At 40.0% G+C, this 20,025-nt stretch overlaps 1 protein-coding gene across 1 annotated transcript in view; it reads right to left on the bottom strand.

Moving 5' to 3' along the window:
- Cnnm1 (cyclin and CBS domain divalent metal cation transport mediator 1) overlaps positions 1-20,025 on the bottom strand; it is a 59,884-nt gene that overhangs the window by 24,731 nt on the left and 15,128 nt on the right. Inside the window, exon 3 of the mRNA XM_026394774.2 lies at positions 1,784-1,927. Within this exon, the coding sequence (XP_026250559.2) occupies positions 1,784-1,927 (144 nt within the window). The remainder of the gene's footprint in view (positions 1-1,783; positions 1,928-20,025) is intronic.

The raw sequence follows: 20,025 nt of genomic DNA, 5'->3' as shown, positions 1-20,025 counted from the left end.
GACCTGGGTTCTCTCTCCAAACTTGACCTGAAAAACAACAAGGCTACAGGGAACTTATTGTGCAAGTGGACTGGAGGCAGTAGAAATGGAAGGGGGTGAACCCGGGCAGGAAACAGGACTCCAGAATCTGACTCCCTCTTCTTTTGGAGCCTGCTTCTTCTGGATCCTTTAAATTTCCTTCTAGAAGGGAGAAAGTGCCCTTCCACCCACTTTTGTGGGTCTTTGTAGTCAGTGGGTCCCTTCTTTAACAATACTCCTTTTGCTTAGGTGTGGAGATGCAGGTGTCCAGATCACATAAGAAGTCAGGGTCATGTACGAAGAAACACAATATTCCTGGCTCATCGGTCTTTTCACAGTTCTTAAAGAATTGCACCAGAATTTTTTATTTAAGGGTAGAAAATCCCTGACCCTCTTCTGTAGAAAGAGGATCATTCAACATATGAGTAGCAAGTCAAGGTTCAGGACCTTCTGATTTGTATGACACGTTTGATTTGTATGGCATTCAAAATTTAGTCATTAGAGAAGCATTCCTCTGATCTCTCCCGTCATTTCTTTAATTAGAAATGAAACATTAAAGTTGTTTAAACAAATACACTGAGAGGACCTTACTCATTTAAACAACTCTTAGACACTAACACTCCAATGTGATGTTTTCACAATTGTCTCTACTGAGACACTTGGGAGTTCCAGAGCAAGGGTGTGGGCACAGGTGGAAAAGGGAGCTGGAAAGGCCATTTCTGAGCTCAATCCCTGTTCAAAGAGTCTGGCCAGCACAGCACAGAAAAAAAAAACAGGTCCCTGGAGGGAGGCACTGTGATACTCCCCCTAGATTTTGTCAAGTCCTGGCCCAGCTTTCAGGTTTGATCTCGTCTAGATCCAGAGGGGAGGCTCCCTTTCTGCACCATATGGAATCAATGCCTTTCCTCCCGGGAGCATTTCTCAAAGGCTACTTCTAGCAAACTAAGGACAGAGGTCTGAACTGAGATATCTGACGGGAAAGGGATGGCTGTCCCATGAGATGAAATTCTGAGGAGGAAACACTTCCTGGCCCAGTGACTTCCCTGGATTTAGAAAACATTCCCATCCCAGAGACAAAGCATGCCTTCATAATGTTTACAAGCAGAGTTTTGTTAAGGCTTGCAAGTCAAATAAGTGTCTGCAGAGAGGAGTCCATTTTGTTCCTGAGGTGGTAGGGTAGGAGGGTGAGGGGAGTAGGGGTAGGAGCCAGGCAGGCACTTGCTTCAGGGGCGAGCGGGGACAATGAGGAACCCAGGGTGGTGATGTCAAAAGGGGTCGGGGAGAAGAGCAGCATCCAAGAAGGGACATTTAAGTTTTTGGCTCAGGTGTGGAGAGGGCAATGCCACAACAGTCTCCACTGCAGTCCCACTGGTGGTCTGGTGTAAATGGAACTCCAAGGGGTCCTGGGATCTGCCTCCAAGTATACAAAAAGGCAATACAGGAACAACACGGGGCAGAAACAAGGACAGAAAGGCTCTAGCCACCCTATTGTGTACTCCATGTCTCCAAAGGCTGGGAGGTCTCCTTTCCCTAGTCTAGGCTAGTTCCTGGAGGTTGTCTCCTGATTCACACTTTGCTAGCACATGCCCAGAGTGACTCAGGCTGATTCAGGCTATGGTATCTTGCTGTACCAGCACCAGGCAGAGGTGGCTGTCACACATCAGTGCACGGGGCTTGCCCTGACACACTTTTACACTGTACACACCAAGCTAATTGTGAGGAAAATAAGATGACCTTGGAGAAACAGCCAAGGCCCTGAACTTACTGTAGAGGTCAGTTTCATCCAGGATCTCTGACTTGATGATCTCCTCTATGATGTCCTCCAGGGTGACAATGCCCATCACCTCATAAAAAGGGTCCCCTTCTCCCTCGTTATTCACCCGCTGGACAATGGCCAGGTGAGATTTTCCTAGAGAACAGATGAAATCATAGTTCAGTTTCCAGGACATTTTCAGAGAATTTTCCTCATAAGAAAATGATACCAAGTTGCTGCCTGAAGAATTCGAGGACTGAACTCATCCTTGGACTTCCTTAAAATATAAAATTTGTGTACAAGCTTTTGTATGCAATAATTTGTGTACAAGCTTTTTAATGCAAACCTCATACTTTTTAAAGAAATATACACTTTGTGTGTTGCTTAAAGATAGGGGCATGTTCTGAGACATGCTTTGCTAGGCAATTCCAGACCTAGTGGGTATGTGAAAAAGTTTTGTAAATTATAATGTGTCATGGCCAGAAAATTCATTTTTATTAGCTAGCAATGAAATAACAACTCTTCACATTCATTGAGCTCTTATTATGGTCCAGGCACTGTTTGGAGCACTTTCCATATGTCAATTTTTTTAATCCTCATAACAATGCCTGAGGATAACTACTGTTACCTGTATCTTACAGATGAAAGAACTGAGGCACGGATTACTTAAGTAACATGCCTAAGGTTGCACAGCTGATGAGAGGCACAGCTGGAGTGCAATCCTAGTAACTGATTTTGGTCCTAGCCTAGAGACTAAAGTCTTATCTAACTGTCCTGCTTCATGTCAATTCTACTTTCTTCTGTAATATAGACCCATTTCCTTGTCCTGTTCCTAAAATGTTAAACTGAGTGCTGGTTCTTTCTCTTGGCTATGAGATATTTAAGGAGAAAATCTGGCCTACTGACTCAGATGTTATTCTTGCAAAAAAATAAAAATAAAAAAAGAAGTTCATGCTTTATCAGCTCTTGCTTGGACTCTGTTAAAAGTACAAGAGGAGAGAAGTAGTCAGTTTGACAGATGCAAAATTAACTATTAAAATTGAAACACATAGCCACTCCTTGGGATTTTTAAATGAAATAAAATTGGAAAGATGATATTTTCATCATCTAACAATGGTCTTTAATTTTTTTCCCCCACCTTCAACTTAATCTTTGACCTCCTTCTATACTGATCATGACACAGTCCTACACAAAAATCCTCCATGGCTCCCTAGTGGTACAGAATCAAGTCCAAACTCATTAGTTAGACAAATTGAAGCTGCACACTGGTTTGATCCTGTCTTTCTTGCTGCATTCCCTACTACATCCCTTCATCATTTCAGGTGTTCCAGGTGGCCTCACTTCCTCAGTTTCCCCTGCATACCTTCTCTACCTCTGTGCTCACACGGTGGCCTTCCTGGACCCTATCTCTGTTGGCTCTTCAGGCTCCAGATCACATGCCAGCTCTTTGGGAAAACTCTTCCAGATTGGCCCCATTCAGAATCTGGACCAACCATTGCTTGCTTTGTGCTTCTAAGCCTTTGATAACTTCATGAGAGCAGGTATCAAAATTTGCTGCTTCTTCTAACTAGCAATGTATGTGTCCTACACTGGACACTGTCTCTCCTACAAATCATGAGCTCCTTCAGGACAAAGAATCACACCCTTGAACAGGGTGTGATTTCTCCGTGCATCTGGCAGCTGATACATGCCTGATGGACTGAACTAAGATGACGACTGAATGAAAATCCATAGCTAGTAGATAAATGACATAAAAATCAGATACATTAATTTTTGTACCAGGGATTGAACCCAGGGGCCCTTAATCATTGAGTCATGTCTCTAGCCCTTTTTATTTTTTTATTTTGAGACAGGGTCTCCCTAAGTTGCCTAGGGCCTTACTAAGTTGCTGAGGCTGGTCTTGAACTTGAAATCCTCCTGCTTCAGCCTCCTGAGCCACTGGGATTACAAGTATGCACCACCACGTGTAGCAAAACCTTCATTTTTTTTTGACAGAATACTATGTGTTTAAATTAAAATCTAAGCCCTGCATCAGCAGTTCTAAAATTATCCTTTAAAACAACTGCATCCTACCCAACCAGACTAAAGTGTTTTGTAGCTTAAATTAAATTATGTTAATTTTTAGAATGTGTGTGGTTTAAGGTTTCTTAAAAAATCTCCAACACATTTTTCTTAAACTTATGGCACCTGTTCTCACTTCTTTGCTAACATGTGCTAGAAGATGACAAAACAAATGACCAATATGGTAGAAAAACGATTTCTTAAAATCATCTTTTTGGGCTGGAGATGTAGCTCAGTTGGTAGAGTGCTTGCCTCACAAGCACAAAGCCCTAGGTTCTATCCCCAGCACCACCCCCCAAAAAATTATAATGGGTTATTTTTGGAATGTGGAGCCCAAATGCAATCTAGTAATATTTTCCACTATTAGTGATGATTGAGTCATATGATAGAATTATATAAATTAATACCTTTTGCTATTTTACAAAGAGTGCTATAATTTTTACATGAAAAAGTCACATTTGCTCTATAATTTATGAGGTCAGTCATCAAGGAATAGAGATTTTTAGGACCTACTTATATGATATTCAAGACAAGATAACATACTTATTAATCTATTTAGAAACATTTCATAATTTACAATTAGCCTTTACAATTCCCTTCAAAATCTGTACGGAGCTATGAACAAATAGAGGTGGATGTCCCTTCTTAGGTACAGAGTGGGACAGAAATCAGCAATCACATAGCGAAGTTCTGAGATGACACTCAACAAGGGCAAGAAAACTAGCTGCTTCCAAGATACACACACCTGAGGTCCATTCTCTCTCAAAGGCCCTGCAACCCTCCTCTTCCTGGGCCCCAGCAGTGTTTGTGAGTGACACAATCCGGAGACATGGAAAAGTCAGTCACCCCTTCCTCCACAACACTTCGTGCATACTTTAGGATTAACATTTATAATAATAATGGCCATTAATAACACTATTATCAGAGAAGGCACCATTTACTATTCACACTCTAGGGGCCAAGCACAGGGCCAGCATCATACACACACTATTTCACCATGTTATTTGCTATTTCTATTTAATTCCCCACACCACAAAGGTTAGATCTATGAAGAGCAACAGCTATGAATTATTTATCTCTGTTTTCCCAGAATCAAGAACAGTACCTGGTATGTTATCATAAAAAAGTCAGCAAAGGGCCAGGCATGATGACAGGTACCTGTAGTCCCAGCTACTTGGGAGGCTAAGGTGGAAGGATCACTTGAGCTCAGGAGATTGAGACCAGCCTGGGAAACATAGCAAGACCTTGTCCTCACTCTCACAAAATATATGTGACCAAGTATTCAAAATGATATTTCTTCAGGAAAATATACAACTGGTCCATGCAAATGAAGGAATGCTTAACACCATGAACTCAATAATTAATAGCTGGTAACTGAATAGCCACATGCAAAAGAATGAAGTTGAATAGAACCTGGAATCATACACAAAAATCATGTCAAAATGGATCAGACACGTAAAAGTGAAAATTATAGAACTCTCAGAAGAAAACACAGGAGTAAGCTTTGTGACCGTAGAGTAAACATGGGTTTCTTAGATAGGACATCAAAAGAACAATCAAAGAAAGGAAAAATAAAACAGACAAATATGATTTCACCAAAATTTTTGTCTATACCCCAAAGGATGCCATTAAGGAAGCGAAAAGAAGGAAAAACTCATAGAACAGAAGAAAATATTTATAGATAAAGAACTTATATCCAGATTATACAAAGATACTACAACTCAGGAGAAAATAACTCAGTTAAAAAGTTGACAAATAATTTGAAATGATGTTTCTCTAAGAAAGATATGTAATTAGAGAAGATGCTTAACATTATCATCATTAGGGAAATTCAATTTGAAATGTGAATGAGACACCACTTCATACCATGAAGACGGCTATAATAAAAAAGACACCCAATGACAAATGTTGGGGAACATGTGAAAAACTGAAAGTCTCAGTCATTGCTGGTGATATTCTGGTAGTTTTTCAAAATGTCAGACTCAAAAGTACCATATGATTCAGCCATTCCACTCCTACAGGAATGGAAACATATGTCCACACAAACACATGTAGTAGGGCATGCAGCAAGAAAGACAGGATCAAACAAATATTTTAGAGCAGCATTATTCTTATTTTAAAAAGTGGAAGCAACTCAAATGCTCCCAAATAAATGAAATGTGGTGTAGCCATACAATAGAACACAATGGACTTTTATCTGGTCATAAAAAGGAATAAGGTAAGATTTTAACATAAGTGAACCTTGAAAACATTATGCTAAGTGAAGGAAGCCAGACACAAAAGGCCACATGTTATATGATTCAATTTATGTGCAAATAAAATAGGCAAATCTACAAAGGAAGAAAGTAGATTAGTGGCTGTCAGGAATTGGGGAAAGAAGGGAATAGGGAGTGATGCTGATGATTTCAGAGTTTTCTTGGAGGTGAAGAAATGTCTGGAATTAGCTAGTAGTGATGGTTGCACAACTAAATGGAAATCAAAACTACTCTAAGATATCATTTCACTCCAGTCAGAATGTCAGCTATTATGAAGACAACAATAAGTGTTGGAGAGGATGTGGGGAAAAAGGCACATTCATACATTGCTGGTGGGACTGCAAATTGATGCAGCCAATATGGAAAGCAGTATGGAGATTCCTTGGAAATCTGGGAATGGAACCACCATTTGACCTAACTATCCTATCTCTCTCCTGGGTCTATACCCAAAGGACTTAAAATCAGCATACTACAGGGACACAGTCACATTAATGTTTATAGCAGAACAATTCACAATAGCTAAACTGTGGAGCCAACCTAGAGGCCCTTCAGTAGATGAATGGATAAAAAAATGTGGCATATATACACAATGGAATTTTACTCAGCAATAAAAGAGAATAAAATCATGGCATTTGCAGGTAAATGGATGGCATTAAAGAAGATAATGCTAAGTGAAGTTAGCCAATCCCAAGAAAACAAATGCTGAATGTTTTCTCTGATATAAGAAGTCTGACTCTTAGTAAGGTAGGGAGGGGGAGCATGAGAGGAATAGACGAACCCTAGACAGGGCAGAGGGGTGGAAGGGAAGGGGAGGAGGCAGGGGGATAGCAAGGATGGTAGAATGTGATAGACATTATTATCCAAAGTACATGTATGAAGACATGAATTAGTGCAAACATACTTAATATACAATCAGAGATATGTAAAATTGTGCTGGATATGTGTAATAAAAATTGTAATGTCATTTTAAAAAATCAATTAAAAAAGAATAGATTAAAAACATAAATTATGCATTTTAAAAGGTTGAATTTTATGGTGTGAGTTTTAGGACCTATTTATATGATATTCAAGACAACATGATTATGTAATCTACTTAGAAACATTTCATAATTTACAATTAGCCTTTACAGTTCCCTTCAGAGTCTGTAGGGAGCTATGGGACTGCTTCACAAGGAGAACAGGTTGAAATGAAAGAGCAGATCTGGTTTGATTAGGGATAATAGTATAGTATAAAATATTGCTTGAGAGCATACATCATTGTTTTGTGTTCTAGTATGTGGGGACCAAAAGGGGACACAGATTAGGCCATTGGGAGACCAGAAATGGGGGAGGGGGCACATGTTTTGCTTTTCTGTGGACAGGAAGTGATGGACAGGGAAGAGGGCTTGGCCACAGAGGGGAGGGGGGAATTTGAGGACAAACAGCTGTAAGGCTGAGCATAGGAGTTTCCTATCTTTTATTAGAGGTCTCATCAGTTCTCAGGAATGCAGCGTTTAAGATTCACAATCTGGGGCAAATTTGGAGCAGTAGGGGCTCTAATTTCCCCAGTGTTTCTATCTTTTTCTGATTTTCAAACTTTAGCCTGCATTAAAGCCACCTGTTAATGCTGGTTTCTAACCCGCATTCTTTCCCCTCCCATGGATGAGTGTGGTGCTTAGTTCCAATGGCATACTTGAGTGAGTGGCTTAAGTTTCAGCTATTTCCCTCTTCTGCCTTCCTATGAGATTCTGCAAATGGGAACTGTGGTCTTTCCTGTTGAGCCAACCCTTTGTGGACTATCATAAATTTTCAAATGCCTCCATATTATTTCATTAATTTGTTTTCCTCCAACTTTCTAGACAAGTGAACATTTTAGGCCAATATTGATGAATATCATTACCAGTCATGGAATTTGTGAGAGGATGTTCTTGAGAACTTCCTGCATCCCTCATCGTGTGAATTAGAAATGATTCCCAGGCCCTCAGCTTGCTCTAGAATCTACTGAGACACATGCGTCTTATGCATATTCTTAAACAACTTCTTTTTCAACTTAAATGGTCCTCTCTCATGTGGGGGCCATTTTCCTTGAGAGGGGATGTTCCTTTTGGCCCATCTCTGGGAGAAAGATGACATGTGCCAAACAGCAGAGCCACCCTGAGTTGCACATATGGAGCAGTAACCTAAGAGAAGTGGTTTGCTCTGCACACCATCAGCCAAGTCCAGAGCAATGGGACCCTGGCAGAATTAACCTTTCCAGTTCTAAAATAGTCAAGACTGCTAAGTCCATGGACATTATGATCTCACTAAGATAGAGCAGAGGCAAGAGGTAATCATTTGGATAGAAACTTCTTGAATGCATTTTTCATGGGCATTTTTATATGTCCCTTGAGCATACTACTGTGGCACCAAACACCAATAGATGGGAAACCTTGGGCTGAGTTGAAAGGTAAACAGTGGATTTTATGGCAAGGCACTTCCTAAAAATGAAGGCTACATCTGTCTCTGAGTTGTAAAAAGCACCATTTTCTCTGGGATCACCAGTGTCCCAGTTCTAAACTAGCAACTACAGACTCTCTGACATCTAGTTTGAATCCCTGACATGCTCCTACTATCCAGCCTCCACAGAAGCCCAGCCGTGTCCTGATGGCTTGGCTTGCTGACAGCTGCCTTTTCCTGATTTCTAGCAGCTATGGACTCCTTAACCCTCCTTGAGAGTTTGCTTCCCTCAAGCCTTGTCTACTTCCTCCCACTCTCTAATTTATAATTCAATGCTGCCCACATCCTAATGAGACATAAAGTGGAGAATATGCACCTATGGCTTGAACCTTGCTTAGAATATAGAGTTAGGATGGTTTCAGTTGGAACTGGAGAAGTAATCCTCAAGGAATCATCAGGGGTCTGAGTCATACCTCTGAAGGATTAAGCGATACTTACGTTGATCCATCTTTCCTCTATTAAATAGCACCATCTGGTAAGACTCTGCACTCCAAATGCTTTGGAATGTATTTCATGTAGCTCAGTGGTTCTCAATGCTGGCTGTACATTAGGATCATGTGTGTAGCTTTACATACATTTTACTGACTGAATCCCACACTCAGAAATTCCTATTTCATTGGTTTGGGATGGGGTCATGGCGTGAGTGGTTTAAAATTTCCCCCAAGTGATTCTGATATACAGTCAAAGTTGAGAATTATTATTATTTTGGTTTATGGAAATGGTTCTCAAAGTGTGGTCCTTGGACCAGCAGCAATAGCATCACTGAAGAACTAGCTAGAAATGAAAATTCCCAGGCCCCATCCGAGGCCTAGTGAATCAGAGTCTCTGGGGGTGCAGCCCAGTGATTTGTGGTTTAATAAGCTTTACAGGTAGTTTTGATGCAGGCTAAAGTTTAAAAACCACTGGCTTATGAGTAAGCTTCGTGTCATTCTAGTTATTTGTCTTATGATCCATGAGAAAGGGAAATAAGTACTGAGATGTCTAGTAAATCCTAGACCCTCAGGTGCACTGGTTAAGGCTCATAGGATGTTAAATATTCACAAAAAGACAGAAAAGAAACTTCTAGAAAAAAGGATAGCTGTCACAGCAAAGTGATTAAATGCTTTCTCCCAAATGATGTGGGTGGTTATGGTAGTTTTGAAGACATGGGCAGAAAGTAGTTGATAACTTTTAATGCTGGGCTTTGGAAGGGGTCTCTTGTGACTTTTATACCAAGCACCTTTGAGATAGACTTGAGGTACTGCACTGCAGTACTGCACTATTAGGCTCTTGGAGTGTCTGAGGTTGGCCACATTTTGCAATTTCCCACTACCAAAAGGTAAACTAGTTTTTGTTTTTGTTTTTTCCTGTTGCCACAAGAATCTTAGTACTGGTTACTGGTCTATGTAAAGTTCTGTCACAGCTCCATCTAGCATCAACCTATCCAAAGTTAGATTTCTTAGAAGGGTGACTACATTCTTAAAAATATTTTTTTAAAATTATTGATGGACCTTTATTTTTTATTTATGTAAATGCAGTGCTGAGAATTGAAGCTAGTGCCTCACACATGCTAGGGAAGCATTCTACCATTGAGCTACAACCTTAGCCCAAGGGTGACTACATTTTATTATTGATTTTAAGAGTAGTTCTCAACTGGGGGTGATTTTACCCCTCCAGGAACCATTTGGCAATGTCTGTAGACAATTTTGGTTGTCACAACTTGGGGCTAGTGTTTAGTTGGTAGAAACCAGGATTGAGCTTAAACATCCTAAAATTATAGCCTCCCCCTATCCCAACAAGAACTTGTCCAGGCCCAGATGTTAATACTGCTGAGGTTGGAAAGCCTGTTTTAAAGATACAGAAAATCAGGCAGTGACAGCAACATCACACTGTATTTAAAATTGTATATGAACAAATTGAAATATCCTTCAAGGCTCTTTAATAAATATAGCCTCATGTGCTCTAGATGGGTTAGGTATATCTCACAGAGAGCTCTCAAGGACCCTGTTAGCATATTTCTTATGCCTTGGGAAAAAATCAAATAATTGATTTGATTCCTTTCTTTCAAAAATAGCTACAGCACTTTGGCAAGGTAATTGTTTCCAAGGTAAAATATAGAAGCAAGGAGGGCATATTGCCTAGAAATAGAAAACTAAGGAAAGCAGAAATCGTTTGATGCTATCTGCCTCACTTATGACCTTCACCTTATAAAGTGTAGTGGTTTTGCTATGCTCTTCTTGGTGTCTCTGCAGCATCTTTGATTCGTTTGGTAGATAGTACAAGTACCTTTTTTTCCCTTACCTTGGATTTTGTGACTTGCTATCATTTCAAGCGTGTTCCTTGGAGTAGCAGCATGAACATCACCTGGGCACTTGTTCTGGTTTTTATTGTGTCAGAAAAATCCACTGTGGAATTTGTGTTTTTATTTTTCTTTGCAAAAAAAAGTGACATGGTCTGACTTATGTTTTAAAAGAAACTCTTTAGCTTTTGTGTTAAAAATAAACACAATGTAGGCAGAGGAGGAAGCAGAGAGACCTGATAGATATAGCTCTGCCTATAATCCAAAAGTGAGGTAACTGATGACTTGGACTGAGATGGCTGCAGGGGCAGTGGAGAGATGTCAGATTCTCTAGTCATGTTTAAAAGCAAAGCCTACATGAAGGGCTGGATAGGGGGTGAAAGAGAAAAGAGAAGTTTTGACCTGAATAACCAGAAGAATGGAACTATAGCTAATGGAGTTCAGGAATACTGTATGAAGGGTAGGTACTATGATTTAGATCTGGAATGTCCTCCAAGGGCTCATGTGTTGAAGACTTGGTTCCTAAGGCAGCAATGTTCAGAGGTGGAATTCTTGGAAAGTAACTGGAGCTCAAGGACTCTGATGTCATCAATGGATTAACCCAGGGATAGATTAATAATGTGATGATATTATTGAGAGGTGGTGGAAACTGTAGGAGATGAGATCTAGTTGCAGAAAGTAGGTCACTGAAGGCATGCCCTAGAAGGGTACATCTTGTCCTCAGCCCCTTTCTCCCTTTCTCTGCTTCCTGGCCACCATGCAGTGAGCAGCTCTTTTCCCTCTCTGCCAGGATGCTCTGCTTATCACAGGTCACAGCAGTGGAGCTACCCGACGATGGTCTGAAATCCCTGAAAGCATGAACCAAAATAAATATTTCTTCCTTTATGTCATTCTTTTTTCGTTTTAAAAAAAATTTAATTTTTAGTTGTAGGTGGACACAATATCTTTATTTCATTTTTATGTGGTGCCAAGGATTGAACCCAGGGCCTCACACATGCTAAGCGAACGCTCTACCACTGAGCCACAACCCCAGCCCCAGCCTGTTCGTGTTCTAACATAATAGGGATTCCACATTTCAAGCCAAATCTCAGGTATGCTCAGCTGATAAAGTATACAGGAAAACATACAGACTAATGCCCAGCACTCACAAGTGAGTTTATAGTGATGAAAAGAGCTTTGAATGGGCAGGGCAAAAGAAGTCAGAGTCCCACTTTCCAATGCTTTTAGGTCCAGCCTTTCCCATGTTTAGACTGATGTTTTTATTTTAGTGGACTGCTTAGAGTTTTGAATGGTTTTATTTGTAAGGATATGATATTTATTTATATTGTCATTTTTTTAAGCTTAAAAGCTATCTGAGGGAGGATAGAGAGATGGGGGAGGAAACCTAATTCTAACTGATGACAGGATAAAGAAATATAAGGAACCCGCCACAATGCAATTGTGGTCTCCTGGGCCTTATCCAGAGTCAAGCTCTCAATTTTATTTTCTTCTTATATATTGTGAGTTTTACATGGGTTAGATCAGAAAAAGGATTCGTTATACTCATGACTAACTAGTTATAATTCAGTTAACTAGATCAGGGAGGTACAAGGCAAATGGTGGAATGCTGTATCAGAATTCTCTTTACCCTTCACAGTGAACTTCAATGGAGTATCATGATTCTCCTTTCAAGAAGAAATAAAATCAGCCTCCGTGGCAGAGGGACCTGCCTTAATCACTCAGCTAGGAATCAGAGAGACTGGGGCCAGAACCCAGGCCTCCAGGACTCTCCATCTGTGCCTGTGTCTCCATGGACCGGAGCAGCGAGTCACAGATGAGGGTGCTGGTTCTATCTCCTGGACAGATGAATGTCCAGCAGGACACTGGAGTCTGGATCCCAGGTGCCTCACATACAAAGAGAGGGTGGAAAATGCTGCTCTTGCAGTCACACTGAGTAGACAATGAGTTACTCTTTTGAAAAGATCTTTGAAAATGTGAGGGCTTTGTAACTATGAGGGGTAATTGTTGCTGTTTTGATTATTGGCCTTTTCAGGGCCTCAGTTTCCTCCTCCTTAGAAGTAAAGATTGGGACCAGATGCTTTCCAAAGTTCCTTTTCTGGTTCTAAAGTTCTACACTTTTATAAGTCTAAATAGTCCCAGGCTATAAAAACAGTTTGGCTTTATAGGGTGGGTTTTTTTTTTTGTGTGTGTGTGTGATATATCATATATCTGAATTTTAACAGTGCCTCGGTGTTTATGGAAGAACTCCTCTGGAATAAGATGAGATAAAGCTAACCTAACAAGTTCTAGGGGGGTGTGTGTGTGTGTGTGTGTGTGTGTGTGTGTGTGTGTTTTAAATCTATATGACCATTTTCTACCAAATCAGGAGGAGAAACACAAAAATATTATCCTACCAATCCACCCTGACTTGGAAAAACAAAACTGTCTCTTTCTCTGGTTAAAAATAAAATTAAAAAAGAACTGCACTTTGTCATCACTGTCTCACTTTACTTTTTCGTAAATGGAGTAATTTACACCTTTATCACCAAAAAAAAAAAAAATTCTTGAGCTACTAAAAAGCAATTATAAAAAAGCCAACTGTGTCAGCCAGAGAACCATGGTAACCAACATCACTAGGGCATGAAAATATAGTTGTTAGTCACTAGAGTCTAAGCCAGTTGGCAATTTGGCTTGCTAAGCAACACTGCAAAAATAGCAGACTAACGACCCATTATCTGGAGGTCTGACTCTGCACCGATTTGAATCTGGTCCCAGAAGGAACTGTCCCAGGTCTCTCCCTCAACTTCATGCCTTATGCTTCCAATCAAAGCCTAAGTAATCATTCATTCAATCACCATTTATTGAAGCTTACTGTTTACCAGGTACATAATTCTCAACGTGTATGCTTACTTGGTTTCTCAGTAAAATAGAACTCATAAGTGAGATGGACAAAGTGGCCACTAAAGAGTATGGTGAGGCAAGGATTTGCTGGAGGCAAATGCAGACAGAACAGCTGATAGAGAACAGAAAAGGTTAAAAAGTGGACAGAGAACTGCTTTACAATACAGCATAAAATAACTACATTCTCATGACCATGATCCTGTGTCATTAAGAAAAGATGAAGTTATATTTAGGGTCCTTTATTAAGGAAAGCAGGAATGGGTATAAAACATTTTAGAAATAGCACTACCAAAAATGGTTAAAATATACTGCTTTGGCACTTGAAGGGAATAAAAATTATGTTCGACAAGTACTTCATTTTGCTTGGTTCCACATTTTGCTGGAAGAAAAGCAACATTATAATTGCTTTACCAGCATTCAAATATAGTGTCGGCTCCACTCTGCCTTTATTTTTCCAGCTCAGACTCCTGCCTCAGCTGGAACGCTCTTTCCCTTCATAATTGCTGATCACGGTCCCTCTCCTTTAAAGGCCAAACTGAAATTCTACTTCCTCAGAGAAGTTATCCTAGGTCAAACAGGGAATGATTTCCCCTTTCTGGCTGTCCTTGTGTGTACCCTAGGCTGCCTTGGATCAGCCTCTTCACCAGGGCCTCTCCCCTCTTCATGTTCCCACATTTACATCCCTGTCTGTCTGCTAGAGACCAGGTGTGCAATAATGTTACAGAACTGAACTGCCCAGATGGTCACAGAGGGGAGAGGGAAGTTTGGTTGGTGGAGAAGCACTATTCCTAATGGATATACCACAGCCCAGGAATCCAACATGGCACCCACACTGGCCTTCCTTCCTCAGAGCATGTCTGCTCTCTTCTGGAGAGCTCTTGATCTGACAAACTCCTTCTCTCCACCCTTTTGAGTTCAGACATAGGGAGGGAGAATCAACCCTCACCCACAAGACCAGTTCAGTACCCCCATTATATTCTCAGAGTTCCATATACTTTCTTCAAACTACGTATTGCAGTTTGTTGGTTAGTGACCCTCTCCCTCTTAGACTGCAAGCCCCAGGAAGGCAGGAAGGGTGTCTGTCTGGTCCACACTGTATCCCCAGTGCCAAGCACAGGCCTGACATAGAATATGGCCCTGTCAATACACAAAAAGAAGGAAAAAAGGAAGGAAGGAAAGAAAGGGAGGATGAATGAGGACAGGAAGAATGGAAAAGATTCTCAAATTGGAAAGGAACATGCAACAGAAAATAAAGAGCATTGAGAGTTGTTTACTGGAGGTTCAGATGTCCCCAAACACCAACCTGGAGATAAACCAGCTTAGGAAAGCAGGGACACTCACAGACCCTCCCCCAGAAAAACCCAAATGCTTTAAGGAAGGTAGAAACACAGCTAAATGCACCTGGGGGTTAAAACATGGAAACAAGGTGAGCGACAGTACTCTTCAGATAAAAGGAACCCAGGAAAGATGCTAAAAAGAGAAAATAGAATTTAACTGCAGATTGCAGGATTTAGATTAGATAAAAAGAAAGTCTGGCAATGAAGGCTGGTACGCCTGAAAAGAAGGCTAAATCTAAAAATAAGAAAGCCTGAGTTACAGATTTTCCCCCCTGAGGTTTTTGTGCCCCTTCTAGCTCAGATTCTATTGTTATCTAGCATTTCTTTTGCCAGACTAGAGAGGGGAAATAAAAAGATATTACATAACAACATTATAACAATCATAATGAAAAAATTTTAAAGAGAAGTAAACTTACAATTTTACCATCTTGTATAATTATTTTCATCTTTTGTTTCCTTTTGTTTTCTCCCTGTATATGAGAGACTATGCTTTGTCTACAGTTTGCCCTACTGTGTAGAAGGTAAACATCTCATTCTAAATATGACTAATTACTTAGCAATGTTTCACACACCTTAAGGCATATTACATCTAATTTTACCAGTGAAATGTAACTTTGAGTAAAAACAACTTTTTATTTTCTTTTATGGATGACAAAGAAGATAAATAGTTCAGATCAGAATTTGGAGTATACAATAAAACACTGACTTTTTCAACCAGATTATTCTTTGGTGGAAAGGTTACAGTGTGCATCTGGGCCGGGAGTACTTATTGGCTGGTTTGATATACTTTAGGTAACAGATCCCTTGCAGGAAGATCTAACATGGAAGAGAGTACCTTTTAGCTCCAAAATGGCTGGCCAATGTCTGTCGGGCTGACTACTGTATTCCCAGGCTCAGGTTAGTGCCTAGTCCAATGTGGAGTTTAAAAATATCTGAATGAATCAATAAATGAGCAAAGACTGAATATGAAAACTGCAATTGGCATTTTACAGCCAGCTAGTCTACAGGAAAGAGCAACCACGCACATGTGGGTTGAGTTGTCTTCAGTTTAGGAGGATGATATTACTAACTCAGCAGAGCTAGGTTATCTGAGTTACCTACCAGTTCTGTAGTTCCTTGGGCTTCAGAAAACAGACTATTCCTTTCCCCTGTTGTCTATACAGGGCTGGTTTTCTCCTAAAAATAATCTATTAGAAAAGTAAATTTTAGAAGTATAATAAGTCCCCAAAGGTTCCATTTTATAATTAGGCTTCTCCAATTATAGAGCTCAACCCTGAGGAAACTGTAGTGAAAATAATCCTAACGTACAGGATGATTACTCCAGGGGTTAGAATGGGACATTTGATTTGTGGAGGATGGTAGGATCACGAGTTTTCCTTTTACTTTCTTTTTAAGAATTTGATTAAGGTGGTTGTTCCATGTAATATATGTTTTGTTGAGAGCCACAACCAAAGAAGTTGTTTAATACAACAAATATTAAGAGTTATTATTTCATGATAGTGGTATGATTATTACTTCTTTTATCTACTGTTCTATATTTAAAAATTTTCTATATGAAGAATAGAAACTTATAAACTGCAATAAAAATTTTATAAAAGCAAAATATGTCACTTAAACATAGTTACTTTGTCCTCCACATTCCCACTGCATTTTACATTTCTTTTGTTTTTGTGTAGGTACAGGTCTGTCTTACCCATAGGCTCAAATATTAAGATTTTGAATTGCCATATCATTGGAAGTCATGGAGAAAAATGAGTCCTGCTTTAGGGGAGCAGTTTTTTGGGGGTATCATATGCCCAACTTTAGCACAATGCTTTGAACACACACACAAAAAGAATTGTTGCAATATATGAATGTACCTAAAGAGGCAGAAAAATAATACATGCAGCACTTTTCTTCAAACATCTAAAGTTTGAAAGTTTGATTTGTTCTGCTGCGTAGTCCAAAACAATTGGACTAGGGATAATGAATGATTCATTTACTCGAGCTCTGAAGATCCCTTTCAAGTTATTACAGTTTAACTCCTTCAGTTAGCTGTTCATAATTTATTGAAAATTCACTGAGTGTCATATTCATTAGGTGCTGGGGCTAGAGCTACAAAGAGATGGGACAGCCTTGCACTGCAGATGCTCATTACTTGGGGGCAGGGGCACTTGTAAACATACTGATAGAACAGCTTGTTAGTTCAGTAATAGATACAAATATACTGAACAAGGAGGTTGGCCAAAACTGAGGTCTACAAAGAAGTTTCCCTGAGCTGAGCGTTAAAGGAGGGGCTGAGGATGGATTAGTCAGGCAAAGCATGTTCCTGACAGAGTAGAGCATGAGTCATGGGACAAAAACAAGAAAACAGCACTGTGCAGCTACAGAATGGAGGGTTTCCAGAGGAGCAGGGCGCTGGGGGTGGGCAGGCAGCAGCAGGTCATGAAGGCATCGCCAACTCCATTCCCAGCTTAACTTTATCCTGTGGTTGGTGGAAGCTACACGAGGGTTTTAAACTGGGGATGTCATTATGAGAGATTATTTTAGTGGTACTGGAGAAGATGGATTTGAGGGAGATGAAGATTTGAAGAAGCATAACTTCTTAGGAGGCATTTGCACAAATGAGTAATAAAATTGTATTTATATTTAATAATCATGGCTAACATTTACTTAGCACTTAGAGGATGGCAGGTACTAAATATGCATTTTAATGTAATAGTCTTAACAAACAATCTTATGAGTAAATACTATTACTATCTTCATTTTACAGATAACAAGGTACACATAGAGTTAGGTAATTTGCTCAACGCCAGTATCAATCCAGGTAAATTGCAACTAAAGCTTAGGCTCTTACTCACCATCCCATTTGTTTAATTACTTCTTTTTGTATTAGAATGAAACCTCCAGGCAGACAGGAACCACACTAGTGTCTTTCCCTCTATGCTTACACAGGAGGAACCATGTAACTATTTGTTGAATAAAATTAATGAATAACCCACGTGGAGAAAATAGTGGACTAAATTATGCATAGGTTCCAAAAACAGGTTGGATGCAATACTGATAATTGCTATGATTTGAACGACAGGACTTTGGTGAGTATTATGGAGTGAAAGCTTGGGTTCCCAATGAATTCAAATGTAGAAGCCCTAACCCCCAGGGGAGCCTGTAAGGAAGCAATCAAGGTTAAATGAGGTAATAAATTGGCCCTAATCCAATAGGATGGATGGCTTTCTAAGAAGAGAGATTAGGGCTCTCTTGTTGTCTGCATATGCCCTCAGGGAAGGCCATGTGAGGATACAGAGAGAAGGAAGTTATTTGCAAGCCAGGAAAAGAGCCCTCACCAGAAACTGATTTGTCTAGAACCTCCATCTGTGACTTCTAGACTTTAAATTGTGAGAAAATACATTTCTTTTGTTTAAGCCACCCAGTGCATGGTATTTTGTTATGGCAGCTTCAGCAGATGAAGACAATCATTAGGATGAGGGTGGGTAGTGAAGGAGAGGTTTCTAGCCCAGGGAACTGAAGGGACAATGACACCACTAACATAGATAGAAACCTTGGGAGAAGAAGAGGTGATAATTTGCTGTGGTCAGTGAGACAACACTAATTATTCTGTATCTAGGGTTTACTCACTCAAACAGAAATACAGAAGTTAGCTATTCAAGAAATATGTTTATGAATGCATTCCCTCACCATGGTGAACCCTATGCTTGTCCTAAGAACACAAACTAAATAAGTTTCATTCTCTGCCCTCAAGGAATTCACAGTCCTGTGGGGGAGAAATATAGTTCCCTTTTGTGAAGCTAGCATGCCAACTTGAAAGGCCATTTTCCTTTTCCCTATTTCTAAAGACCTACAACTCATAAGACGTAGAGAAAATCCCTTATGAACAAAGAGCTCTGGAGTAGTGTAATCTGGTTTAGAATCTGGGTCTTGAAATATACAGGCTGGGTGATTATCTCAGGCAGGCCAAATAACCCTCTGGGTCTTAGGGTCATCTGCTATTTTAAGGATCAGACAAGAAAAGGGAGATAGAAATATTTTGTAAAGTTCAATGTGCATATTAGCAATTACTGTAATTATTATTAAACTATTTGGTACTGAGGATTGAACCCAAGGGTGCTTTATCACCAAGCTACATCCCTTGGTCCATTTTCCGAGGCAGGGTCTTGCTAAATTGCCAAGATTGATCTTGAATCTGTGATCCTCATGTCTCAGCCTCCCAAATTATGGGGACTACAGGTGTATGCCACCACATCTAGCAATTGTTGTAATTATTAAAGCTACATTTCTAATCCACAAATACTGAAGATGAATCAGCCATAGTCAGCAAGTCAGAGGCAAGGTCAGCTGAACCTTGTGGGTGGCAGGGATTCCAGATTGGAGGAACAAGACTGAAGTAGTCAGGAAAAAAGAACAGGCACTGGGGCTTTACAGACCTCACTCAATCACAATTCAGTCAGTTATTAGTTACAGAAAGCTGAACAAGTCATATTATTGATCTGAGCTTTAGTTTCTTCATCTGTAAAATGGAGTTAATAATACCTACCCAGGAGAGTTGTTCTGAGAATGCAAAAGGCTTGGCATGGTGCCTGGCAGAGTGGTCCTTCAATTAATGTTAACTGTTGTTCCTATTTATATAATCATTTTCCTCTTCTGCCTCCTAAGGGGTTTGTGTAGGTGGTTAAGTTACTGAGATACAAGGAAGTAAGCAAAATGGAAGAGCTATTAACGACTTACTTTAAAAGTTATTTTTAAAGGCAAAGAAAACCAGTTCAACTCGGTTTTCCTCTCCTAATCTATGGTACAAACTCTTACAGAAATTGACCACTGTATTATATAGCTTGGAGCCTAACACAACTTGGTTCATTATTCCTTGTCTTCCATCCTAAACAGATCTACCAAACACTATGAATAAAGGTCCTCTGAATGGAATGTTTCTCAAATTTTAATAGACACCTGAGCCACCTGAGGGCTTGTTAAAAT

The sequence above is a fragment of the Urocitellus parryii genome, chromosome 5, assembly GCF_045843805.1.
Source record: "Urocitellus parryii isolate mUroPar1 chromosome 5, mUroPar1.hap1, whole genome shotgun sequence".
Lineage (NCBI taxonomy): Eukaryota > Metazoa > Chordata > Mammalia > Rodentia > Sciuridae > Urocitellus > Urocitellus parryii.
Note: the sequence above shows the minus strand (reverse complement) of the source record. Positions and strands in the feature narration are given on the sequence as shown.